The sequence below is a fragment of the Sciurus carolinensis genome, chromosome 14, assembly GCF_902686445.1.
Source record: "Sciurus carolinensis chromosome 14, mSciCar1.2, whole genome shotgun sequence".
NCBI lineage: Eukaryota > Metazoa > Chordata > Mammalia > Rodentia > Sciuridae > Sciurus > Sciurus carolinensis.
In genome coordinates this window covers 663,311-687,428 of record NC_062226.1, presented here as the reverse complement: position 1 = coordinate 687,428, position 24,118 = coordinate 663,311, and the positions used below count along the sequence as shown (strand labels likewise).

General features: G+C 58.9%; 3 protein-coding genes across 15 annotated transcripts; 1 reads left to right on the top strand and 2 right to left on the bottom strand.

Annotated features, from left to right (window-relative positions):
* Positions 1 to 1,030: 1,030 nt before the first annotated feature.
* On the bottom strand, positions 1,031 to 8,858 carry Tprn (taperin). The gene is made up of 4 exons (XM_047523913.1): positions 6,987 to 8,858; positions 1,931 to 2,168; positions 1,731 to 1,837; positions 1,031 to 1,613 (listed from the first exon to the last, which is right to left on the bottom strand). The coding sequence occupies exons 1-4, from the start codon at positions 8,856 to 8,858 to the stop codon at positions 1,551 to 1,553; spliced, it is 2,280 nt and encodes a 759-aa protein (XP_047379869.1). The 3' UTR covers positions 1,031 to 1,550.
* Positions 5,858 to 22,156, top strand: Ndor1 (NADPH dependent diflavin oxidoreductase 1). Of its 13 annotated transcripts, none has more exons than XM_047523917.1 (15): positions 9,004 to 9,317; positions 9,979 to 12,908; positions 13,078 to 13,155; positions 16,975 to 17,155; positions 18,401 to 18,524; positions 18,606 to 18,707; positions 18,830 to 19,039; positions 19,323 to 19,444; positions 19,555 to 19,775; positions 19,852 to 19,959; positions 20,094 to 20,208; positions 20,332 to 20,478; positions 20,548 to 20,693; positions 20,769 to 20,863; positions 20,946 to 22,156. In XM_047523917.1, exons 2-15 carry the CDS (start codon positions 12,666 to 12,668, stop codon positions 21,088 to 21,090), a joined length of 2,037 nt encoding a protein of 678 aa, XP_047379873.1. In that variant the 5' UTR covers positions 9,004 to 9,317; positions 9,979 to 12,665; the 3' UTR covers positions 21,091 to 22,156. The 13 variants fall into 13 exon arrangements, 12 of the variants coding, with proteins under 12 accessions (XP_047379872.1, XP_047379877.1, XP_047379870.1 ...); XM_047523919.1 differs by having other exon boundaries at positions 9,012 to 9,317; positions 20,575 to 20,693; XM_047523925.1 differs by lacking the exon at positions 18,830 to 19,039 and having other exon boundaries at positions 8,999 to 9,317.
* On the bottom strand, positions 12,031 to 12,700 carry Tmem203 (transmembrane protein 203). The gene has a single exon (XM_047523927.1). The coding sequence runs from the start codon at positions 12,442 to 12,444 to the stop codon at positions 12,034 to 12,036; it is 411 nt and encodes a 136-aa protein (XP_047379883.1). The 5' UTR covers positions 12,445 to 12,700; the 3' UTR covers positions 12,031 to 12,033.
* Positions 22,157 to 24,118: the final 1,962 nt, after the last annotated feature.

Sequence of the window (24,118 nt, the reverse complement as noted above, 5' to 3'; positions counted from 1 at the left end):
CCAAGCTCTATTGCCAAGCAAAGAGCCTGGACCAGAAATAGCTGGTGACTCCCAAGTAACCATACCAGCCACTGGAAGCCCCAGTCCTGCTCAGCAGGGACTAGGGGGACTTCATACCCCATGTCCATTCCTCATGCCAAGTTCTGCTTGGCTCAGTGCACCACTGCTATGGGCAGGGCCTGGTGTTCTTTCCTGACCACACACTAATCGTTGCTAACTTCTATCCTTCTAGGCACCCTGGGTCCAGCTCTGTTGGCCTCCTTGGGGTCCTTGCAGCTGTGAGCAAACAAGGCCCAGCTGCCCAGGAGCTGGGTTGGTTTGGAAGCCTGTGTTGGTCATGAGGGTCCAGAGGAAATTGGGTCCACCCCTCCTGGGTCCACTCTCCTCCATTCAGAGCCTGGTTGGACAGCATCTCTGATCTTGGGTTCAGCTCTCCAGGGTGAAATACTTGTATTTGATGCCTGAGTAGCTTTGCCTGTGTGCTGTAGACAACCCCAGTTCTACTGCAGCTGCCCAGGCACCTGAGAGCATGTCAAAACCTAGCTGGGGCTGCTCCCAAGCAGACAACCCTGTCTCTCCCTGGCATTTCCAAAACTGTCTGCTGCCAGGTTCTTGTTGTAGGCTGTTGTGTGTCAGGGAGCTTCCAAAGCAAACAGGAGACTTCTTTCACACACACACACTCTACTCCTGCACCTCCCACTCTGCCTTGCCTTGGAACCCTCCCAGGCTCTTGGCCTCTCACAAAGCCACTGCAGACCTAACAGCTGGAATACACTCACCCTCCTACCTAAGAGTCTGACCCCTAGGTCTAGATTTCGATGAGTTCCAGACCCCAGACCTGACTGCTGCTTCCCACTGTAGGCTCTGGAAGGCTGGGAAAGGGAAAGCAGTACAATAGCTGTGGTGGATAAGAGCCGGGACCAGCAGGACCTCAAGGTGAGGGCCACTGGAGCCACCTCCCAACCTCCTTGGCTCAAGTTGGCCCTTTACCCAGTCTCAGGCTGGGGAATAAGCAGGAGAAACAGAAGGCGGCCTTATCCAGTGCTGTTTATTGAGTCCGACATCAGAGACAAGAAAAGACCTGACGTCTGTCAGAGGGTGGGTCAAGCTCCACAATGGTAGGAATGTGAGCTGAGGGCAAGGGGCTAGAAATCCTGCAAAGGACAGCAGCTGGGACAGCCCCTGACCCCAGATGTGCCCACTAGCTACCGGGCACAGCAGCAGGGAGGAGGTGGCCTTGGAGATGGGACACAGGGCAGCCTAGGACGGAATCTGCTCAGGCCCCTACCCTCCCCACAGGAAGTCCCCCACTTCTGCTCTTCCTTGAAGTCCCCAAATCCAGGATGAAACCCAGACAGACTTGGCCCCAACAGTGGGAGAAACCCCAGATGCTTCTGGAGCCAGCATGGCTCTGAGGCCACAGGAATGAAGGGGTGGTGGAGCAGGGCCAGGAGGCAACCAGTACAAAGTCAGGGTAGGGCTCCCGGGCACGGTCTGGCTCCCAGGGTCACAGCTGGGGCTCAGCCTTGGCCATCCTGACAGCGCAGGTGTCAGAAATAGAGAGCAGGCTCACTGCGGAAGTCGGAGAGGTCATTCTGACTGGCGGGTGTGAGCTGAAGAGAAAGGACAGAACGAAGCCAATAGCATTTGTCTAGGCAACAGCCTGCCCCCTGTCCCCAGCCAGATAGCCCTTGGTACTATGGGTATGTATCCCTGCTATGCCAGCTCACCATGACCTCCTTGGGTGGGGGCTCTGCCTCCCTTGGAGCCTGCACCAGCGTCTGCTCCTGCCACTTGCTGAAGGCCATGGAGTGCTTTGGAGTATAGCTGGACAGGCCTGTGGATCAAGGAGCATATGCATGGACACACAGACATATGAATGTGTGGCCCAGGTGCCGCCCCTCCCAGGTGCCCATCCCAGGACGCTCACCTGAGCTGCCATCTGGCAGCCGGGGGCTCTCAGGTCCCACGCTGCTCACAAATGTGGCACGGGGCAGGAAGAGGGCAAAGGGCTTCTCTGAGCCAAGCCTCTCCTCTTCCTCTTCTCCCTCCTCTCCTTCCTCCTCCTCCTCCTCTTCAGCCTCCACCTTTTCCTCCTGCACCAGGGAGCTCTCCGAGGGGTACTCAAATGTAGTCTGCAGGCTCTTGTCATTGAAGGAGATCTTCATCTGGAAGTAAGAAACATGTCTGGCAAGAGCCCCTCCACCCAGGGATGCTGAGTCCCGTCAGCCCTCTGGAGACTCTAAGCAGGTGGGAAGGACCCTTCACCTGGAGCCAAAGGCCTCATGCAGCTCCTCAACCTTGTCCCCCAGCGGCTCCTAAAGCCAAGTTCATATCCTGGCTGGCTGGGCACCTGGACAATCCTGGATAGTCCTGCTGACCACTGACCACCACACTACGAAGGTCCAGCACCTGTAAAGGCCTCACAGCCTTTCCTCACCCATTTTATAGGCCCAAGTGGGGGTCCTGCTTCTATAAAGCCTGGGGTTCCAGTGGCCTCCAACTCCCACCCTACTGACCACCCCACAGGCTCCAGAATTTCACACCTGAGCAAATTATCCCCACTTCCAGTGGTCTCAGAGCCCAAACTGGGCTTCTGGTTCTGAGGGCAGAGGGCTATGAACCACTGGTCAGGATCCTCCCCTTCTCCCACTGGGTACGGCTGTGCTGGGGGTGACTCAGCTTCCCCAGGCCTGCTCAGCTATGGTTGGCCTGCGCCTGACTAGACCGTAATGAATATGAGCAGCTAACAGCCTGCAGCAGATGGGAACAGCCCAGCTGGGGCTCGAAATATTAAACTCCTGGGCACAAGACACCACTAGCCAGCTCAAGTTCCCCCACCTCCCCTGGAAGGAGCAGGAGGCAGGAAGGGCCCCAGGCATAGAACCAGGGCAGCCCAGGCACAGCAGGATGGGAGAGTGGCCTGGCAGAAGGGCTGAGGCACAGGATGGCAGAGGGACCAGGTACAGACCACAAGGCATGCACACGGCCCACCAGGGGCTGGAGGCGAGGCGGCCTCCAGGGATGAAGGCCCACACTGACGGCTGCACTCACAACCACGGTCACCCTGGCCCTCCAGAGCTGAGCAGGGGTGACTGCCTCAGCTCTACTGGCTCACACAGAGCCCTGCAGAGCACTGCATCACCAGATCCCACTCCCATAAAAGCCCTCCATGGCCTGGCTGTCTGCACAGGGAGATGAGCAGAGGGGAAGACCACCTGGGTCAGGCAGAACTGGAGGATGACCTCTGCTGTCAGGTGAAGACATGCTGTCCCTCACCCCACCCTGCCCTCTAGCAAGCCCATCCAGTCCTCCAGCTGTGGTCCCACGAGAGCTGGGGCAGGGACAAGGCCATGACAGTGGGGTAGCCACCAGACACCACAGACGTCTTCCCACTGCCACTCAACTTGGGGACGGTGTCACCTGGCCTTCATGGACCAGTCCTCCAGGACAGATACTTAAGGAGGGGCCCAAGGCAGAATGAAACTGGCCTTCTGCCCCAGGCCCCACAGTGAACTGGGCTCCCAGTGGCCCCTGCTGACCCTGACCCATCCCCCACCACTGAGAACACAGGAAGGACTAGCTGCCAGGGCCCAGCTGGATTAGTGAGCCCTTGTTAGTCCGCATGACTGGCTTCTGCCAGAGAGGCCTGGGGGCTGGATGCACGTGGGCACCGAGCCTGGCACAGCCTGGCTGGGCTGAGGGGGAGGTGCTCACAGGCCCATCAGTCCCAGCTGGGACCCAGGGTCCCAGCCACATCTTGCCTCCCCTGTCTTCTCTACTGGGCCAGTGCTGTATGGGCCTCCCAGCCCTCTCTCCCCCTTAGAACACAGGTCAGTGGGTCACAAGACACCCCATGACTCATGCTGCTGGGGAGTGGGGCACAGCCTCCAGACCCTGGGCTGCCAGGATGGGTGTGAGGGTGTGGCCAGGGCTGGCACTGCATACACCTGGTCACTGGCCTAGGGACTTTGCCCGTCACACCCAGCACAGCAGGCAGGTGGTAGAGGAGCCTCTGGGTGTTCACAGGGTGCCTTTGTTCTCCCTCCACCCACCCGGCCCATGCACGCCCAGCTTGAATTACTGAAAGGCGTCCACACTGGACTGAGGGCCAGCCAGCTGGACTTAACCTGCCTGGTGGAAGTGTGCATTCAGCTTGGCCCTGCCCTCCTGACACAGCCTCCAGACAAAGTTCCCATGGGTGACAGGACCCAGGACCAGGACTGCCCAGTTGGGGTGTCCACAACTGCTTGTTCCCTGAGGCACCTTTGGCCTCTAGCACAGGGCAGCTCCTCTGCCAGTGGGGAAGCCGTCTGGAGCAGGGTCCTGGGGTTCCTGGCTCCAGAAAGATCACCGAGGGGGTGCCCATGGGAAGTGGGAGTGGGGAACTGGAAGGAGGAGACAGCCAGGGTCCTGTCAGGAGGGAGGGTGCCCACCAGGCTCAGCATTCCAAGCTGGGAGGGGGTGACTCAGGGAAGAGGGTGTGGGGAGCCACACCATGGTGTCTCCCGGGAGTGAGGCCGAGGGCCTCAGCTGAGCCACGGGAGTTGGGGTGGAGGTTAACGGAGGTGAGGATGGCAGGCCTGGTGTCAAGGACTACGCTCTGGGAGGACCAGGAGGTGGGGAGGGGAAGCAGCAGCCAGACAGGTAGGAGCCAGGCCAGGTGGCACTCCACAGAGGAGAAGCCCACAGCGTCCATTTCCTTGGGGGCACCCTCCAGGGAAACAGCTGAGTGGGCAGCAGCAGTCTGCCCCGACTGGCCGGCTGCAGAAGGAGGGAGAGACAAGGCATCTGTCCACTCTGCCAACAAATGACCGGAGTGGAAATGTGCTCCTGCCAGGCAGGCCCTATGGGGCACAGGCCAGAGGAGGCACCCCACCATTCAGAGCAGGTCTGGGGCCTCTGGAGTTGGGTGAGGGCATAACACCTGGGCTGTCAGCCAGAGGCAGGCTCCCCCACGAGCCCTGCTGCCAGCAGTCCCTGACGAGCTGCCCCTCACCTGCACCCTGGGAAGGCCACCAGCACTTCCCATACCACCCCAGAGCCACTCAGCCAGAGAGCACCACAGCGAACAGTCTGCGCAAGGTCCTCTGGGCTGTGTCCCCTAGCCCACCCACTTCCCAGGGGACAGCAGGCAAGTGCCTGACCTAGGCTGGTTGGAGAAGCTGGGGGCCTGCAGAAGCAGACTGGAGCCTGGTCCCCCACCCATTGGGGTGCTCATGGCCCAGGGGCCACAAGCAGGAGGGATGCCAAGGAAAAGGCAGAGTGTTCCCAAAGGCTGGGCGTGACCTGTCCTTTCCCAACCGGCCTCCCGGCTCTTGCTGGGCAAGGCAGCTGGTGTGGGTGCGGGCAGAATGTCTACCAGCAGGTGGTACGGCTCAGGCAGGGCCCTGGCCAGCCTGCTTGAGCATGCCTGGTGCCATCCATCTGGACCCCCAGCGCCTCCAGCTGGCACAGACGGCTTCTCGTCAGCCCCCCTGCCCTCCTTCCTTCTGCCCTGCCCTTCTCACTCCAGCTCGGCTACCAGTGGCCCACGGTTCTATTACTGGCTGGAGGCAGGATGGCCATGCTCTGGCAGCTCCCCTCAAGTCCCAGGAAGAGGCCTGGCTCATGGTGGACAGGCAACTCTACTTAGGAGCAGGGCTCTGGAAACAGGAACCCAGACTCCGCTCCTGCCCCAGGAGCTCCATGACCCATGACCCCGGAGCCTCTCTCTTCAGCGACATGAGCACACTGTCATCCTTTCTGTTTCTGGGGCGAGCCTGGGGAGGGGCCACCTGACAGAGCGGCAAGGTCCAGTCAGGAAGCAGGGAGGGAGGGAGAGACGGGGAGGGAGGTCGGAGCAGCGACTGGAGCTCAGCCTCCCCTGAAGGGCACAGAGCAGGGCAGGAGTCGGGCAGAGCCCCTCAGGGCTCCAGTGCCACAGCCCCAAACCCCCTGTCTTGGAACCGCCGGGGAGATCATTATGGATTTCCGACCCAGCAGATGGGGACTGCAGGAGGAATGATGGTGAGGCCAACCCCAGGGGCAGGAAGACAGAGCGGGAAGTGGCATTCGGTCCCAGGGACGCAGGTGGGGGAGAGGTGGGCTGGGCGGACACCAGGGGGACTCCGGGGTGGGGCTGCAGGCTCCTCCCAGCAACAGGGGAAGACACACCCAGGCTGGTCCCAGCAACAGCACGACACACTGGACTCCTATAGCTGACAGACTCAGGCAGCAGGATTTGGAATTTGCCCTAGGGGACAAACACTGGCCAGGAATGACCAGGAAGAATCTGAGGAACGCTCTCCTTGTGCCTAGAGGGTTCCAGACCACTGGCTAGAACTAGCCGGGAGTGAGGCTCACCTGGCTGGCCTGCTGTGAGCCTCCAGCAGGGCTGCACTTGGGTTTCCTGACCAGGCTGCTCCTGGCCAGGCCTGGCACACATCCTCAGTGTTCAATCCACTCATGCACAAAGCCAGGGTCTGCCAAGCTTTGGACCATATGTTTTGGGGAGCCGAGAGCCACCTCTACTAGTTCATGGGCTGTGCCCCTATGCCAACCTCAAGGGAGGAATCTGGCTGCACTGACATCATTGCCTTCTATTCTATGTCTGGTCCTGGCCAGCTGTGCAGGACCCAGATCCACAGGACCATATCAGGCTACCCTTCAAAGCTAAGGCCAGGGCAGAGCCAACAAGGCTCAGCTGGACCCACAATGGGACAGGCCTGCCCAGCCAATTCCAGATGGTGCCACAAGAACTGTCAGGAGGCTCTGCACTAGCTGGCTGCCTACCCATTCAGCTTTGCAAAGTACACAGCAAATCCAGTGGACCTCAGAACTCCACAGGGACCCTGGACCTAGCCCCAGCCCCAGCTCTCCTCTAGTCTGCATAGAAGCCTTCCCCACCAGATCCGGTGTCCTAGGAACTAGGCTCACACTTAACCTGTAGCTCCCTGTCCTTCACTCTCTTCTCCTAAGAGGCAGCCCTGCCCCCCACCACTAACCTTCTTTCTTGAGGAACCAGCCTTGGTGAGGCAGGACTTCTGCAGGGCCAGGTAGCCACCAATCACCTCAATCTCATGCACAGTAGGGTAGCGCTTCTTCAGTGTGGTACCCAGGGCAGCACAGGGTCCTGAGAGGTTGCCAGCCTCCTCTTCCTCAGCCTGCTGTGGTTGGGACTCCCCGTTGGCTGGATCCAAACGTGGCACCTGCAGGGCCCCTGTCTTTCTCTTGGGCACCACTGTGAACGTGTTGCTGCCTCGGTGCTGGACCTCTGAGGAGTGCTCAGGCCTGGCACGGTGTAGGTGGTACTGGAGAGGCACCTCGACCCCTGAGCAGGGCAGTTTGGCTTCTTGGGGAGCCTCCTCCTCCGAGTCCACCTCATCAATGAAGGTGATGGGCAGTCCTGGCTTTGAATGCTCCCCACAGTCCTTGGCGCAGCTGGGAATCCCCAAGCGCTCAGCAGGTTCTGCCTCAGCAGTGGCTGGTAGGCATGGAGGGGGAGAGGATGGCCTCTGCCACCTCATGGCCCTGTCTGTGAGGGTGGTGGCTGGCCTGGGACAGCTCCCCTCCTCCACTGCGCACTTTACCTCAACCCTAGAGGGACTCCTTGGGAGGGCAGGCACACCATCCCCGCCAGATACCGGCTGGGCTAGGGGTGCGGAGCTCTGGGAGGCCCAGCCCGTCTCTCGCTTTGGCAGCCCCACCAACTGCTCCCCCGGGGTAAGAGGAATCCCAGCCTTGCGCTTGGGGATGAACAGGAAGGAGTTGCGGGAGTTCACACGGAGGCTAGCCAGGGCTCGCGCCTGGAGGTCCCCCAAAGGAATGGTCTTCATGTCTGGCTTGGGGGCTGGCCTTATCTCGAAAGAGTCATTGGCGCTGGTGGCAGCAGAGACTCTCAGGCGCTGGCTGGGAGTGGAAGTGGCACTGGCGCGGCTGGGCACGCGAAAGGCAGGGGGCACAGCTGCAGTGGCACTCGGTGTCCCAGGGCTAGGGGGCGGGTGGAGGGAGGGCTCCCCCGACTCCACCTTTGGCTTCCACTCGCCGGGCGCAGGTGGGGAGCCTGCGAGCCCGTTGGCAGGGCCGCCCAGGAGCTCGGGGTCCGCGGGCCCGTTGGAGAGTGAGCGAGTGCCCGCGCCGCCGGACAGGCCTCGGGGATGGACGGTGAAGGAGTTGCTGCCGGTCTTCTTCAGGAAGTCGCTACGCCGGGTCACGGGTCCGGCCCCGCCACCGAGGCGCCCGGGCTCGCAACAGGCGGTGCGCTGGCCCGCATGCGGAGCCGGGGGCGCCAGCGGAGCAGGGGGCGCAGGGCGGGCGCGCTCGGGGCTCCCGCGGCGGCGGGGCGCGGCCGGTGGGTCGAACTTCTCCAGCAGGCGGCTGACTCGGCCCGGCGGCGGCGCCTCGAACACCAGCACCTCGGCGGCGCGGATGCCGGCGGCGGGCGGCGCGGCGGGCGGGAAGCCGGGCGCCGACTCGATGATGAGGATGTTGTCCGCGCGGATGGTGCGCACTCCGGGCACACGGCGGTACAGCTCCAGCAGCTGCTGCGCCGGCCGCGCCCCGCGCCGCCGCTCCGACTCGAGCCGCATGAACGGGTTCTCGCGCAGAGGACCCAGGCTCTCCGCCAGCACCAAGCACTCGTCCGGCCCCGCGGGCGCAGCGCCGTGCCCTGCGCCGGCGCCCAGGGCGGCCAACTTGGCCCGTTTCCGCTCCAGGATCTCCCGCTTCCAGGCGGGCATCGCGGCGCGCGGCCCCGGGCCCGGCCGCCCAAGGCCTGCCATGCTATGAACGCGGCCGCGGACGAGACTGGGCGGACTGCCCCGGCCAGAGGCGCCGGGCACTGGGGCGCGCCGGCCTTTGCGCCGCGCCACGCCCATGCCCCGCCGCTGCCCATTGGGCGAGCGTGCTCGGACCCGCCCCGCGTCGCGCTGCCCCACCTATGGCAGGGGAGATCGGCGGCCTTGTCTAATGAAGGACGCTCGCCTGGACCGCCCTCCAGATGTCTCATTGGACTACGCCTGGCGCCGGTCAGCCCCTGTTGGGGACGAACCCCGGACACGCCCCCGGTCCTCGCACTTCATCCTGGTGGCCCCCACTTCCGCCTCTGCGCCCTGGGTTCCAGGGGCCCCGGGCGGGCCCGGAGGGCCGGGGTCTGGAGCGCCCCCGAGCGGACCCCAGGCCAGCGCTGCGGGTGACCTTGGCTGAGCCTGGACTTCCTCCTTGCACCAGCACCCAGCCTGCAAGTTCCCTTCACTGAGGGCGCAGCGAGGGAGCTGTCAGGACCCGGGCGGACAAGGGTGCAGGTTACTACACAGGCCTCCGACCTCATGACCTAGGTGGGGAGTGCTATTAACATTGAGTGTCCTCCAACAGTGGATCCTCAGCAGAGGTCCCCTGGAAGAAGTAGGTGCCACTTCTGAGCGCCCCTCAAGCCTAAGGAATGGGTTTCTCTGGAACCCTGGGTTTTGCAGGTTCTCAAGATTGCATTGCTCAGAAAAGCGTGTGAACCTCTTATCATCAGTGGTCCTTCCCAGTACCTACTGCAGTAGGACCTGTCTTGGAGGAAGCACCAGGGAAGCATACTTGCTCCCACACACAAGCAGGCCTGCAGGCCCTGCACACTTTAACAGCTCTCCCATGCAGAAAATCAAACAAGCCAGCAGTCCCAGGCCACCAGCAGCCCCTGCTGTCACACCTCAGCGATTCCTTTTATCTGTTTAACTTCCCTCCCCCAAAGCTGGGTGGAGGTGCCATTAACACGGAGGGCACAGCCTTGGAGCTGACTTCTTAGGGATACCCAAGGTTTCTTCTCTGGGGAGAACTGCAAAGGGCCCACTATATTCTTTTCAGCCCAGATACAGTAGAGAGATTGCTTGGAGCCAATGAGAAGGGGAAGTTGGGGAGCACAGAGAAGTGACAGTCTGTCCTTCACCTGTCCTGTAGTTAGCAGTGGTCTCAGTACAAATATCATTGACTTCCTCTCCACTTACCTTTCAGGAACTCTCTCCAGCAGCAACTATGTCTCTGCAAAGACAGAGACCTTTGGTCTGAGGGTCACTTCTCAGCTTCTGGGCCCCCTGACAGTCTGCAGCTGCCACCACCATAACTCTGCCTCACCTTCTCAACCGCTCCATTAAGCTGGAGAAAAACTGGATTTCAGTCTTCCAGAAGCTTTTCAAATCATCTTTCCAAAGCTTCATGCTCATCACTTCTGCAGCAACAGGCTGCCAATTCCAAATTACCAAAATAAAAGAGGAGCACACAAAACACAGATTCTAAAAATAAATAACCTTACAAGGAAAACCGGCCAAGGTTCAGCTTGTATCTGTCTTTGACAAAAGTCATGCCAATTTTGGTAGCTGTGAGACGAACTATACACATCGTCTCCAACTCAGGTACTGTAAAAGCTAACATGACCAAGCACCCCTCCCATCCCTCCCAGGCAAGGGGTACATGAAGCTCACTGTTGGCCAAGCTGCTGTGTTGGAGCAGCAGTCAGCAGGCCTGTTCTGTGAAAGGCCAGACAGTGTTTTAGCCCAGTGGGTCTCAACAGGAACAGTTCTGTCCCCCAGAGGACTTACCAATGTCAGGCTAAACTTTTGGGTGTCACAAGTGAAGGAGTCTGCTGGCATCCAGTTTAGTAGAGGGCAGAGATGATGCTGAACCTCCTACACACTTAAGACAGTCCTTCCTACACCCTCAACAAAGACCACCTGGCCCAAAAGGCTAAAATGATGAGATTGAGACACATTTGCTCTCTGTCACACATTTATCTTTGCTGTTATTTTGGAGTTTGTTTTTGTACGGGGATTAAGTGTGACCTTGTTTCAAGATAAAAAAATTAAAAGGCTGGGGATGTAGCTCAGTGGTTAAGTGTCCCCAGGTTCAATCTGCAGTATCAAATAAAAAAATAGCCTTGGGCCATTGGGTGCCATCCCTGCTCTACAGGTCCCCAGTGAGACCCAATAACAACCAAGCCACTGGCAAGAAGTCAAGGGCTCTGGTGTCACAGAAACTATTCAGCAAGTCCTCGACTCTGGGCTGGACTACTACCTTTCTCCTGCAGTGCAGAGTTGCTCAATTCCTATTTTCCAAGTAGTCTTCTACCACCACACTTTCTAGTCTACCTACAACCTCAACTATGTAAACAGTTACTCCATGTAGCAGGGAGCATCTTGGCATTCGTCTTATTCAAGAGAGAAATGGTGACAATATTCATTTCAGGAAAACATTCTCTTATTTTATTTTCATTTCAGCAAATGTTCTCATTTGGCACCTAACTGGCATCAAACCAAAGACTTCAGGCCAACAAACCTGGGCTGCTCACAAGCCCCCAAAAGTCGGTCTCCATGCCATGAGCATCAGAGCACCTGTTTCCCTTTGGTCCCTTAGGAAGGCCTAAATCTGTCTCAGATGCACTAATGATGCTGGCCACAAGGTGGTGGGAAAGTCCTGAAATTGCAGTCTACTGGACTAGGAAGCCAAGCTATGACTTGCTAGTAGTGTTTTTTCAGGTAGCAGGTATCCAGATAGGGTCCTGATCATGCTCTTATTAAGCATTCTTCTGCCTCTGCCGGACCTGGAATGAAGAAAGGGTCATTCTCCCTCATGGCACAGGGGATCTGTGAGCTCTTCGGTCAGTGCTGCTGGCTGGACAAAATCCTAGTCCAGTTTTGCCACCTTCGTAAAGAAGTACATCCCCAGGATCCATGCTGAAGACTCGGAGCCCAATGGGGCATTTTCTTTATGTGTGGTTTCCTTCTGTAAGAGAAGTTCAGGGCTGCCTGGGCTGGATCCCTTTTTAGGATCTCAATTCAGGAGCTACTCAAAGGATGAATAACAGGAAATACAGTTCAAGGATGGAGGCTGCTCTTTTTTAACCCTGCTGAAGAAACAATGTTAGACATCACTGGCATTGAGAAAAGTGGACATTCAGCTGGGCACAGACTTGCTTTCAGACCAGGATCTTTTCTCCAGCGTGATGCAAGTAGGGCCTCATCCAGAAGGCCAGCAGTTCAGTTGTGCAGCTCTCCTTCTCCAATCCCTGAGAGACTAGTTGACGCGACAGGCGCGGATCATGAGCAGCTGCAGGAGAATGAAGACCGGAGATGCGATCAGGCCAAACCAGAGCTCTCTTGTCTGCTCCACCAGCTTCTGGCACAGCAGCATCTCAAAGACGAACTTGAGGCTAAGGACCGTAAGAACCCAGAAGAGACGCAGCACTGCCAGCCGCTTCTCCCCATCTTGGAAGAGGCGCACGGACACGATAGTGGTAAAGTAGGTGCTGAGTCCGTCAGCTGCAAAGAAGGGCACGAACACGTTCCACCAGGAGAGGCCCGGGGCTAGGCCGTCCACTCTCAGTGCCAGAAGCACGGAGAACACCAACAGGGCCAGCAGGTGCACGAAGATCTCGAAGGTGGCGAAGCCCAGCCACTGAACCAGCTCCCGCAAGGAGAAGAGCATCTCGCCGGCCGAGCGCTGGCCGGAGCCCGGCCGAGCGCGCCCCTCCCAGCGCCGCGCCTCTTCTGTCCACGGGCCCGGCCGCCGCCCGCCGCCGCTGCGAGCGGGAGGCAGCGAGCGGCCCCGCCTGCGCCAGTCCCCAGCCCCGGAGCGCCGCCGATCCCCCGGCTACGGTCCGGGACCCAGCACTGGCCGCTCGCGGACGCCCGCCGCGCCCGGACGCCATGCCCTGCCGGCGCGAGCTGATGGCGTCACTTCCGGTCGACGGCGGAAGCGGGAGTCGGCAGCGACTTCCGGGCCGGCTCCTGCGGCGGGGCTCCTGGCGCCCTAAGATGCCTACTCCGCGGCTGTTGGTGCTCTTCGGCAGCCAGACCGGCACGGCTCAGGATGTGGCCGAGAGGCTGGGCCGCGAGGCGCAGCGCCGGCGGCTGGGCTGCCGCGTGCAGGCGCTGGACTCGTATGCCGTGGTGAGGCCGGCGGCCGCGGCGGGACGCCTCGGCGCGTGCCCTGCCGGCGGGTGTAGGCGGAGGGGAGGCTTGGCACCGGGGCCTCGCCCTTGCCGCCTGAGGGAAGGAGATGGGCCGGTCGGGTGCGTGCCTGACGGTGACGGTCTTACATCTGTGTCTTTTCATTGAGGCCAATCTGATCAGGGAGCCCTTGGTGATATTTGTTTGTGCGACTACTGGGCAAGGAGACCCTCCTGACAACATGAAGGTAAGAGCGACCTGATAAAGCTCCCTCCACCCTCACCCCGCGTTTTCGTTGCCCGGAGTCAGCTGCCCTTCATAGCAGGTGCACATTCGATGTGGATTTGAGAATATCCTTGAGTGGAACTGATGGGAACTCTGCTTGTCCTCTAACAAACTCTTCACAGCCACCAAATAACCTTGTTCTCCATTTTACCTGTTTGTGTTTTCAAAGCTACATAGGAATCTGGGCTGGATCTTGTGTGGATCTCTAGACTGTGCAGCTTTTAGGGTACATTTAATTCTTTGATCACCTTCTGAGCACATATTATATTCCTGGCACCAACTTTTGCTGGAAATCCAGCTGTGAACCCAGTAGTCGCTTTTCTACCTACACAATAGCAGAAACAGTAGGTTTAATGGGCTGCTACAGTGCCTGGAAATGCCTGCTGCTGGGGAAAGTGTCAGATGCTGTGGGAGCCTAAAGCCTTGAGCAGAACTCTCTGGAAGGAAAGAGTATAGGTTGAGTCCTGGGATGAATGGAACTGGACAGGGAAAAGGAAACAGCCTGTGCAGAGAAGGATGATCTAGCCCATGTGAAGAGCAGAAGACAACTCATGATGGCCAAGCCAGGACAGCACTGGGAAAGAGAGAAGGGGAGGAGAGGCAGGAAGTCTGCTGATTCGAAGAACTGGGCAGCCACCTTAAATGGTTTGAAATGGGTTGAGACAAAGCCCCTTGGAGACTGTGAGACTGATATAGTCACACCCAAATTCTGGCAAGAACACCATGTGTCTGTAGGGGGCCAAGAAAATGCCAGGAGATCACAGCACAGGCAAGAGAAGCTGGTGATCTGAAGTGGGGTGATGTCAGAGAGCAGAGCAAAGTGGACACATTCCAGAGAGTTTAAGAAGGTAAAGTCAACAGGACCTGTAATGGAAGGGAACTGGAAGATGAGAAAGAAAGTGTAATCACAGCAGGGATTTGGGCTCAGGAACCAGGGTAGATGGTAGCTCCACTTGCAGAAAGACAACATGGGGGGGCCAAGTGCCTAGAGACATCTGGGGAAGTGCACATAGGTCTCGAGCTCCAGGAGGGTCCTGGGGTGAAGTCAGTGTTGAAGAGGTCTGAGCCAGGTGCAGTGGTGCACGCCTGTAATTCAGCAGCCCAGGAGGCTAAGGCAGGAGGACTGTGAGTTCAAAGCCAGCCTCAGCAAAAGTGAGGCACTAAGCAACTCAGTGAGATCCTGTCTCTATAAATAAAATACAAAACAGGGCTGGGGATGTGACTCAGTGTTCGAGTGCCTCTGAGTTCAATCCCCACTACCTCCCCCCACAAAATACAGAGGTCTGAGAAAAGGAAGCCCCTTCCCTCCCTAGGACTGCCATCCTGAACAGAGCACAAAACATGGGCATATGGGATGCAACCAGGCAGTGAGGAGATGGAGAGCACCTTCCTCAAGGTCCAGGGTGGGCAAGTGAGGGCTTCAAGTAGGGTGGTAGCCTCAAAGCCACACAGAGGTCCAGAAATAGGCCTGGGATGGAGTCCCTGGGGTTGCTGGTGGTCATCAGGGAGAGCAGTTGCAATGACTCGCAGGGAGAGAAGACCCATAACAGGATCAGGGAGTGGGTGGGAGGATCGTTTTTTTGTTGTTGTTGTTTGTTTGTTTGTTTGTTTGTTTGTTTTAAACTTTTTTTAAATGTTTTAAGTTGATGAGTCTTTATTTTTTATTTATTTATTTATATGTGGTGCTGAGAATCGAACCCAGTGTCTCACACTTGCCAGGCAAGCGTTCTACCGAGCCACAACCCCAGCTCCAAGGGAGGATAGTTTTGAGGATGTTTAGACCTTAGTTAGAAAACACTTGCTGGCTGTGCAAGGGCTAAGGAGTTCAAAAGAGAACGTTTGTGAGACAGGAGAGCCCCAGTGTGCTAAATGCTGGCTAGAAGGGTAGTGGGGAGACAGATGCCGTGGGGAGGCTGGGGTAAGGCCTGTGCACAGCTGAGGGGACCGAGCGGTATCCCCACAGACAGAAGGACAACAGAAAAGGAGCACTGGGAGGATGGCAGGAGCTGTGGTGGCGGGGCAGGCGCAGGGCCAGGGAGAGGAGAGGAGAGGAAAGCTTCCCCGGCCTCGGTGTCAAGGTGTCAGGGCAGCCAAGGGCACCAGGGAGGTGATGGTCACACCAGAATTGAGATGACCAGACAAGAGTGTCCTGGACAAAGAGCCAGAATGGGGAATGACAGCAGGAATTGGGGCTGTCTGAGAGGCTGCTGGACAGGAAGGCCCTGGCCCCTGCTGGTTCCTCATTGAAAACCCTGCAGTAAAGCAGCCAGGGCCCTGCTCATCCCCTGGTGGCAAAATCCACTGGGTAACAGGTGTCCCCATGGTCTCTCATCAGTTTCTCAAGTATAGGTAGACCACAGAACACCACCATACATTGAAGCAGTAAAAGGCAAAGACCTAGAGAGACAAATGGAACTCAGGAGCAGAGCTGAAGACCCCAAGAAAGGCCTTTAAAGACTGGGAGATAAACTGAAGAATTGTGCCAGATAGCATAATAAGGAAAGTGGAAAGGAAAAGACAGACCTGGAAGCTCCTCCAGGAGCCTTAGAATGAAAGGTGGCAGGAGGAGGGGATGATCATGGAGAGCGGTACAATGTCCCCAGTCTGGAGGGCAAGTTGCCAGCCTGAGACAGTAGCTTTATGCCTGGGAAGGGCCATGCCAACTGCAAAGGGGGCAGCAAGGCATTCCGTGTGGGTACTGCACTGGGGACAAAGTATGCACCAGTGGCTGATAGGGACAGAGGGTAGCAGGCATGTGGCTCCAGCTTCTCAGGCCTGAGGAGAGTGACCCCAGGCTGCCAAGGGCATGAGGAGGACTCTGGCACTTTCAGACAAGCTGGAGCAGGAAAGAGCCCTGCAGCTTCAGGAAACAGGCCTCAGGAGGCAGAGGCTTTCTTGGCCATCTGTGAGACAAGGCAGCAAGACAGAGGTGGAACTGCACGCAGAGGCTTCCCTGGGCTGAGAGTAGGGAGGTAACCAGCAGGCTCCTGGCAAGGGGGCCTCTGGTGCTGCAGAGGAGCCAGAAGGCTGCAAGGTAGGCATGAAATGGAAGTACTCTTTTTTTTTTTTTTTTTTTTTTTTTTTTAAAGATGTTGGTAGACATTTGTTTTTATTCACTTATTTATATGCGGTGTTGAGAATTGAACCCAGTACCTCACACATGCTAGGCAAGTGCTCTAACCACTGAGCAACAACCCAAGCCCCTGGGAGGTATTCTTGACCTGTGCACAGGTGAAGGTCTCCATGGGGAATGGGGGCAGTTTGGGGGGCTAATGCAGAGCAAGGAGGGGGTCCAACAGGAGATTCCAGGGGCAGCTCAGAACCTATTGAAGGGTCCAGCCCAGAGCCACTGCTGTGACCAAGCAGGCCCACACTCGGCCTCAGGCTGAGAACTGACTTGGGACTTGTGGTGTGATGGGAGGCCTGACTGCAGAGAGCAGAGGGGTCAGAGCGGGGCAGCCATGCCACCTGACCTCTTCATGATGGTGGCTCTGGTAGTAAGGGAGTAGTTTTACTCTTTTACAACTGTCCATGTTCTGAAGTTTCTTCTCATCCTGATAGAATAAAAATAGTTTTGTTGTTTTAAGAATGAAGGCCTTCAGCAGCAAGCAGAAGGGGTGCTCCGGGAAGGCTGAAGCTCACAGTGGCGCTGCCTCCCCCTGGCAGGCAGCCCTGAGCTCAGGCCCCAGCTGGCCCTGCTCCTCCCAGGCACCCTTCATCCTGCAGGCCAGCCCAGGCCTGCCCTTCAGTCAGATGTCCTGTCCCATTTTGCCCCACCCAGTCCTCTTCCCCTTCCCGATACCCTCCCTGCTACAGGGTCAGCCTAGAGGTCGGGGCCCTGACGTGGGTTTCCTGTGCCTGTAGAACTTCTGGAGGTTTATATTCCGGAAAAACCTGCCGTCCACTTCCCTGTGTCAGATGGACTTTGCCGTCGTGGGCCTTGGGGACTCCGCCTACACCAAGTGAGTAGGGGTCAATGAACACACCGGCTAGTACTCTGCCCTGACAGGGACAGTTCTCCAGGTCACACAAGAGGTGCCCTGGTGGAGTGACAGGCAACCCGACCTCCGGGCCACATGGGCACTCTGATCCTCACAGTAGGGGAGGGACAGACAGGGAGCAGGCAGAGCAACACAGCACTACCACAGAGCCAGGCCAAGGCTCAGACCAGTCAGCATCACATCCCAAAATGTGGTAACTTCAGCAGAGATCAGCCTGGTCCTGCTCTTCACCAGATAGGAAGCAGGCCAGGTACAGTGGTGCATGTCTATATCCCAGTGGTTCAGGAGGCTGAAGCTAGAGGATCACAGGTTCAAAGCCAGCCTCAGCAACTGAGCAAGGCCCTAAGCAATTTAGCAAGGCCCTGTCTCAGAATAAAAAGGGCTGGGGATGTGATTCAGTGGTTAAGCGCCCCTGGGATCAATGCCTAGTACCAAAACAAAAACTAGGTAGGAAACACATACTGTGAGGTTTCAAATTTGGAAAGAGCTCTGAGATGGCAGCTCACTGTGCGTGCTCACCTGGCAGGAGCATGGCCACTGGCTTTCCTCTTAGAGCATTTTTGACACACAGCCACTGTCCCTAAGTAAGAAGTGGTGTTACTTTGCATCCTTTCCCAAGGAGATGATGAGGGGTTTGTGTTTGAGGGTGCAGATGGCATCTTATGACACCAAGGTTTTGAAAACTTCCTGTGCAAGGGACCCAGGGCTGTACAGTGCCACATGCCATTCTGACACCCTCAGAAGCTGTGTGCCTAGTGGGTTCTCAGTCAAGTGAAGGGGAGACAATGGGAACTCCATGACCATGTGACCAGCGTGCGGAGATCTTGTTCCTTGGCAGTGTGAACACACCAGGGCAGTGGGAAGGGGCCCAGCTGCCAGTGTGGTCCCTGGAGGTTGAATTGTGCAAGGTCTGATTGTGCCTTTATAAACCAAAGAGAAATGAAACCAGCCTCCCGGAGGACCTCTGCTCCTCCCTGCAACTCAAGGCCTCTGGCAGAACCTGGAGGCCGTGGTGGTCTTCAGTCCCCACTTGGAGGTGAACTGTGTCTCCCCACATGGTCTCTTGGCATTGCAAGGCCCTGCTGTTCATGGCACCTATGGTGGCTTGTCTCCTTGTGTCCCTGGTATGTCACAACCCTGCCCCCTCTGATGCTGTAGTCAGTGCGGGGTATCTCCACCTGAGGGAGGCCCTTCTGCCCCAACCAGTGGGGCAGCCTCGCTGTATCCACAGGTTCAACTTTGTGGCCAAGAAGTTGCACCGCCGGCTGCTGCAGCTTGGGGGCAGTGCCCTCATGCCCATGTGCTTGGGGGATGACCAGCATGAGCTGGGGTGAGCATGGATGGTGGTGCCCCTGGGGTTCTGGCCAGCAGGCCAGCCACTGTCCTTGACAACGCTTGTGTTCTCTCCCAGGCCTGATGCCACCATCGACCCCTGGTTGGGAGACCTGTGGGAAAAGGTGCTGAGGTTGTACCCAGTGCCCCTTGACCTCCCTGTGATCCCCCCTGGAGTCCCGTGAGTGTGGGCCTGGAGGTGCCACAGACTGGGCCTGGCCAGGAACCTCGCCCCGTCCCCTCTGGTGTGGGCATGTTACCCCTGGGAGGGAGGCATGGCCTGATGTCTCTGCCCTCCCACAGCTTACCCTCCAAGTTCACCCTCCAGTTCATCCAGGAGGCCCCCAACCCAGGCTCCAAGGAGTCGTGCCTAGCCAGCCCAGAGTCTCTGGGACCCCCGTCAGAGTCCCAGCCCTTCCTGGCACCCATGGTCACCAACCAGAGGGTCACAGGTCCCTCACACTTCCAGGATGTTCGGCTGATTGAGTTCGACATCACAGACTCTGGCCTCAGGTGGGCGTTCTGAGCAAGCCTGAGACCCCAGGCAGGCAGGAGGGACAGGTATCTAGGTTTCCTGGAAGCCAAGACGGGCAGGGCAATGGTGGGCAGTGAATCTGGGGTTCAGAAGGGTCTGCTAAGGCTGGGGAGAAGGCTTAGCAACAGGGAGGCCTCTGCCCATGGACTCCCAGCCCTCCCTAGACATTTGCCTCCTTCTGCAGTCTCCTGAGCCCCTACATATTCCCCTCAAGTGTACGCCCCCTGCCCCATCTCCACAGCCCTGGTGGCTTTCCCACAGCTTTGCTCCAGGAGATGTGGTCCTGATTCAGCCCTCAAACTCAGCCGCCCACATCCAGCAGTTCTGCCAAGTGCTGGGCCTGGACCCCAAACAGTACTTCATACTACAGCCACGGGAGCCAGGTGAGCACCGTGCCAGGCCAGACCTCAGCGGTGGCTGCCCACTCTACCCTCCCACATCCAGGTCCCCACCTGAGGCTCCAGTGCACCAAGGTCTTCTGCTTCCACTGCAGATGTCCCCTGCCCACCAGAACTGCCCCAGCCCTGTTCCGTGTGGCACCTCGTGTCCCAGTACCTGGATATTGCCAGCGTGCCTCGTCGCTCCTTCTTTGAGCTCCTGGCCTGTCTCTCCCTGCACGAGCTGGAGCGAGAGAAGCTGCTGGAGCTCAGTTCTGCCCAAGGCCAGGAAGATCTCTGCGAGTACTGCAGCCGGCCTCGCAGGACCATCCTGGAGGTGGGCGAGTCGGTGGGGAGGCCACAGAGCCCTGAGCCATGGTCGCTGTGGCTCTGCTGAGACTCTCTCTGTCCAGGTATTGTGTGACTTCCCACACACAGCGGGTGCCATCCCCCCAGACTACCTGTTGGACCTCATCCCACAGATCCGGCCGCGGGCCTTCTCCATCGCCTCCTCCCTGCTGGTGAGGCTTGGCAGGCAGAGCAGGGACTGGCCCTAGAACTCGGGCAGGGGCCACACCCTAGCAGGAGATGGACTGCTCCTGACTGGAGCGGGTGGTGGGCAGAGTGGCCTAGCACAGGCCCCTCTGCTCCCCAGGTTCATCCTAGGCGGCTCCAGATCCTTGTGGCTGTGGTGCAGTACCAGACACGCCTCAGGGAGCCCCGCCGGGGTCTCTGCTCCTCCTGGCTGGCATCCCTGGACCCGGAGAAAGGTGACTCCTGCTCCTGGGAGGTGAGGGTCGGGATGCAGCCCAGGCCCCCAGTCCTCCCTGTGCCACAGTCGGCGCTGGGCAGTCTGGTCCTTTCTGCCCTTTATGCCACCTCTTCTGTGGCAGGACCTGTCCAGGTACCTCTGTGGGTGCGACCTGGGGGCCTGGCCTTCCCAGAGACACCAGACACACCTGTGATCATGGTGGGGCCTGGCACTGGCGTGGCCCCCTTCCGAGCAGCTATTCAGGAACGCGTGGCCCAGGGCCAGACTGGTGAGTGCGGAGTTCTAGGGCAGTGTCACCATGGGCTAGCTTGACTGAATCCTACGGGCCTGTGTCCAGTCTCGAGGCCCCCTTTGTGTTCTCCAGGAAACTTCTTGTTTTTTGGCTGCCGCTGGCAGGACCAAGACTTCTACTGGGCAGCTGAGTGGCAGGAACTGGAGAAGAGGGGCTGCCTGACTCTGGTCACAGCCTTTTCCCGGGAGCAGGTGGGTATGCCCAGGAGCGAGGGCAGGACAGGAGAGAAGAGGGTCTAGACTTAGACCCTGCTACCCTACCTACAGGGGCAGAAGGTGTACGTGCAACACCGACTCCGGGAGCGAGGACCACTGGTCTGGGAGCTGCTGGACCACCATGGCGCCTACTTCTATTTGGCCGGGTGAGCCCTAGTCACGGTGTGCTGGGACGGGTCCAGCCTTCTGAGGGGTCCCACCACACTGAATCCTCTGCTGCCCCTCCAGCAATGCTAAGTACATGCCAGCAGATGTCACGGAAGCCCTGATGTCCATCTTCCAGGAGGAGGGTGGGCTCTCCCACCCCAATGCAGCTACCTACCTTGCCAGACTCCAGCGGACACTGCGCTTCCAGACTGAGACCTGGGCCTGAGAAGCCACCTAGCCAAGGGGCCAGTTGTCACCTCTTGACCCTGTTTAATACCTGAGTCCTGGAACCATATCAGACCAGGGCTGGGGCTCCCAGGCCTCAGCTGGCTCAAAGGGCCCTCCTTGCACACAGGCACACTCCAGGGGACCCAGAACCCCACACTCTCAGCCTTGACTCCACTGGCTCCTCTCACTTGCACCACACCATCCCATTTCCCCATCAGGTTGGTGCCCTGGTCTGGTGCAGTGCCCCAGGAAGGCCCCACCCTGATGGGTACCAGGAGCCGGTGAGGGCTCCACTGCCCTCTGTAGCTTGCAGCGACCATGCTGTTCCGGTCACCCTGTAGCACCCACAGAGCTTGGGCTATGGTTGGAGGCCACCAGGACCCCCTGACTTTCTGAGAAGCAGATCCTTTGCTGATCCTGGAAACCTTGGCAATAAACATGGCCTCTGGACAGCTGCACCCATGTGTGCTTTTCTACCTTCCTGGTGCTATGGGTGGTGGGTGGGCCACAGCTCCTCTGCACGGGTTGAACTGGGGATGACCCTTTCCTGGCACATGCACCTGTATGGGCACTCTTAAGCCATTGGTCAGCTGTCTTCCTGAGCGCCCTTGTACTAGGGTGTTGTACCTGGATGGTGAGCGCCTGCCATTGCACACTTGTACCTAAGGTCTTGAACTCAGCCCCAGCCCTGCCCCACCGCCAACTACCAAGCAGCAGGTCCTCCAGAACCACGAGGAGGCGCTGGGACTGGGGGCGGGGCGCCGAGGGGCGAGGCATGCAGTCCCGCCCCTTGGCGGGGCCCTGACTCTAGGAGGGGCACACTGTGGGAGGAGTCCACGTCTGCGAGGAGCTGAGGAGTGTTTGTCCGTGCTCTCTGGAGGGACCCCGCTTGGGCCGTGGAGCCACCTGGAGCTGGCACGCAGCAGCGGCCCATAAGAAGTTTACTCCCATTGGGGCCAGCAAGCCCAGAGGTGCGACTGGAGGTCAGTGCTCCTACGAAACAGCGGGTGGAGTGCAGATCCTGCCGAGACCCGAGGGCCACAGACTCACCCCACGACCGCCTCGGCCAGGCTGGAGTCCCCTTCCATCCATCCTGATTCCTGCCCTGGGGTCCCCACCTTGGGCCCCAGTGAGCACAGCTCTAGGTCCACCAGTCCATCTTGGGCCTCTCTGGGCACTGAGCACTTGGACCCACCATGCCAGCCCCCAGCAGATGAAAGGAATGATCTCAGGGCCCCCCGGGGTGCCAGGACTCCCGACAGTGAGCCCCTGCTGGGGATCAGAGCCCAAGCTGGCACCTGGGCCCTGCCAACAGAACAAGAGCAGGAAGGGGGTGCGGGGGAGGAGTGCCCTATCTGCACAGAGCCCTATGGGACTGGGCAGCACCACCTGGCTCGGCTGAATTGCGGACATGGCCTGTGTGTGGGCTGCCTGCACCAGCTGCTGGGCACCACCCCCAGTACTGACCTGGGCCGTGTGCGCTGCCCGCTGTGTCGCCAGAAGACACCCATGCTGGAGTGGGAGATCTGCCGACTGCAGGAGGAGCTGCTTCAGGCTGATGGGCCTCAGTGCCCACCACCTCCTTCACCCCCAGCACCTACCCTCCGTGGCCCTGGGCCCTGGGGCCCCCTAGAGCACCGCTACCAGCTGCGTTTCCTAGCAGGGCCTGTGGGTGGCCGGGGCTGCCTGCCCTTCCTGCCCTGCCCGCCCTGCCTGGGCACCTGGCTGTGGGCACTGCGGGAGCGAGGGCCCTGTGCCCGCCGCCTGGCACTGCTAAGTCTGCTGACGCTTGAGCTGCTGGGGCTGCTGCTCATCTTCATGCCACTCATGCTGCTGGGGCTGCTCTTCAAGCTCCTGGACCACTCTGGTCGCTGAGCAGAGCCCAGGAAATGGCCTCCAGTCCACACCTGCTATCACTGAACCCAAGACCAGGACCCAGGGCTTCCTAGAAGCCCAACTTCATCAGAGAACCCACCCAACCTGTGATCCGACTCTGAGCCTGAGGACATCATGCCAAGGACAGCTGCTAGAGGAGGCCAGCCCAGCAGGAATGTCTGTGAGCAGGATCCCACATGCTTGTAAGGGACAGGCTGGCCATGGGCACACAGTGGGCCACACTTCCCCCTTCCAAGGCCCAACTGAGCAGGCAGATGTGAATGTGAACACAGATCTGGCAGTGAGTCTGTTCCCTGGAGAGACAGGCTTGCCCACCCTGTGTTCCAGATAAGGGCCAGTGTGTGTCCCTGAAGGTCAGGGTGGCCAGTGGGAGGAGCCTACACTGTACACACCCAACCTGGGCCAGGACCAGAGGGGTGGCCTGGAACATCCAGGGTACCACCACTAGATGTGTGCTACAAGAAACAAGGGCCCACACAGGCCCTGGAGCTCAAGGAGTGCTGGGCCCAAGCCCCAGCTCTGCCTGCCGGACTGCACCACCTCCCTCCTGCAAGCCTCAGGCCCTCACCTGAACAAGGGCACAGCTGTGGCCTACCTCACAACTTGTTGGTGATACAGGTGAGCCCAGCACTGTGTGCAGAGTGCTGTGCCTGGCACCACTGGCTTTCAATAAACAGTTGCTGCTAATGCCATTGTTACATGCCTGTCCTTGCTGTTACTCCATTTCTGCCATCCAGGCTCCTGTGCCCTATCCCTGCATCCCGTGAAGGTACTTCCTACAAACCCAAGTGGTCCAGGTGTCAAGACAGGGAAGCCTGAGTCCTTGTACTCTCACCACGGTCTTAACCAGCTGCAGACCCCTACTCATAACTGACCCAAAGGCCGTTCCCACACAGCCTTGGTAGAGCTGCACAGGCACTCAGGACCAGGCAAGCTCTCCTCCATACAGCCACCGGCTGATGCCAAGGGAAGGCCTAGCCTGCCTGGCTGGCCCAGTTCTGCACACCTGCCACACAGCCCTTGTGGTGCACACTAGCAGCCCTGCTGCAGCAACATGAGGGGTCTACACACATGTTCACAGCCAGACCGCGCCCTCCCGAGGGGCATGCTCACCCATCCTGGCCCCAGTG

Excerpts from the sequence above, each read along its gene's own strand:
- Ndor1 (XM_047523916.1), top strand. The coding sequence starts at position 12,666 with ATGCCCTGCCGGCGCGAGCTGATGGCGTCACTTCCGGTCGACGGCGGA. Across the intron at positions 20,479-20,547 it reads CGTGGCCCAGGGCCAGACTG|TCTCGAGGCCCCCTTTGTGT; the intron begins GTGAGTGCGGAG and ends GCCTGTGTCCAG. Across the intron at positions 20,694-20,768 it reads CAGCCTTTTCCCGGGAGCAG|GGGCAGAAGGTGTACGTGCA; the intron begins GTGGGTATGCCC and ends CCCTACCTACAG.
- Tmem203 (XM_047523927.1), bottom strand. The coding sequence starts at position 12,444 with ATGCTCTTCTCCTTGCGGGAGCTGGTTCAGTGGCTGGGCTTCGCCACC.
- Tprn (XM_047523913.1), bottom strand. The coding sequence starts at position 8,858 with ATGGGCGTGGCGCGGCGCAAAGGCCGGCGCGCCCCAGTGCCCGGCGCC. Across the intron at positions 2,169-6,986 it reads CTGGTTCCTCAAGAAAGAAG|ATGAAGATCTCCTTCAATGA; the intron begins GTTAGTGGTGGG and ends TCTTACTTCCAG. Across the intron at positions 1,838-1,930 it reads GCTGCCAGATGGCAGCTCAG|GCCTGTCCAGCTATACTCCA; the intron begins GTGAGCGTCCTG and ends CTTGATCCACAG.